General features: G+C 36.4%; 1 protein-coding gene across 1 annotated transcript; it reads right to left on the bottom strand.

The window, feature by feature from the left end:
* Positions 1–281: 281 nt before the first annotated feature.
* Positions 282–770, bottom strand: LOC137824715 (uncharacterized mitochondrial protein AtMg00810-like). The gene has a single exon (XM_068630385.1). It carries the CDS (start codon positions 768–770, stop codon positions 282–284), a length of 489 nt encoding a protein of 162 aa, XP_068486486.1.
* Positions 771–1261: the final 491 nt, after the last annotated feature.

Below are 1261 nucleotides of genomic sequence, written 5' to 3'. Positions count from 1 at the left end.
CACAAAATAGAATTAAAGAATAGTTTTGAGATTTTGAGAGTCAAGAATGCCTAACTTATTTCTTAAGAAGAAAAACCTTTCTTTTGGTAGAGGTTTTGTGAATATATCCGTCAGTTGCAGTTTTGTTTCAATGAATTTCACTTCACAATCTCAATTGTTCACATGATCTTGTATGAAGTGATGGCGAATCTCAATGTGCTTAGTTCTTGAATGCTGAATCTACTTTTTGGTGAGATTTATAGCACTTGTGTTGTCACAAAGCAAAGGAACCTTGCTGATCTTCAATCCAAAATCTGCAAGTTACTGTTTAAGTCAAAGAATTTGTGCACAACAACAATGTATTCAGCCTCTGCAGTAGAAAGCGCCACACAAGCTTGCTTCTTACTATGCCAAGAGATGAGGCTTGATCCAAGAAGATGACAAGTGTCACTTGTGCTTTTTCTGTCTAGCTTACACCCTGCAAAATCAGAATTTGAATATCCAATTAAGTGTATAGAAGAGTGAGAAGGATACCATAGACCAACATTGGTTGTTCCTTTGAGATATTTAAGAATCCTTTTTGCAGCTTTGAAGTGAGATTCCTTTGGATTTGCTTGATATCTTGCACAAAAACATACAACAAACATGATATCCGGTCTACTTTCTGTGAGATAGAGTAAGGAACCAATTAAAACTCTGTATTTTGTTTGATCTACCCCTTTTCCAGAAGCATCTGCATCCATATAACAGCTTGAAGGCATAGGTGTGCTTGCTTCCTTGCAACTTTCCATTTCAAACTTCTTGAGAATTTATTTGCAATATTTTGATTGGCATGGAAAGATTCCATCCTTTGTTTGCTTGAACTGCAATCCAAGAAAGAAAGAAAGCTCCCCCATCATAAACATTTCAAACTCACCTTGCATAGCTGCCACAAATTCTTCACACAAATTATCTTGTGTAGCACCAAAGATGATGTCATCAACATAGATTTGCACAAGGATAATTTCAGAATTTGACTTCTTGATGAAGAGAGTTTTGTCAATCATTCCTCTTTCATAACCATGTGACAAAAAGGAAATTGCTAAGCCTCTCATACCACTGCTTGGAGCTTGCTTAAGCCCATACAATGCCTTTTTCAGCTTAAAAACATGATTAGGATGTTGATGTTCTTCAAAACCCGATGGTTGCTCAACATACACTTCTTCATTGATTAAGCCATTGAGAAAAAGCACTCTTCACATCCATTTGAAAGAGTTTGAATCCACTCATACAAGCAAAAGCC

This window comes from Phaseolus vulgaris, chromosome 8 (assembly GCF_000499845.2).
Source record: "Phaseolus vulgaris cultivar G19833 chromosome 8, P. vulgaris v2.0, whole genome shotgun sequence".
NCBI classification, from domain to species: domain Eukaryota; kingdom Viridiplantae; phylum Streptophyta; class Magnoliopsida; order Fabales; family Fabaceae; genus Phaseolus; species Phaseolus vulgaris.
This window is presented reverse-complemented; position numbering and strand designations above follow the sequence as displayed.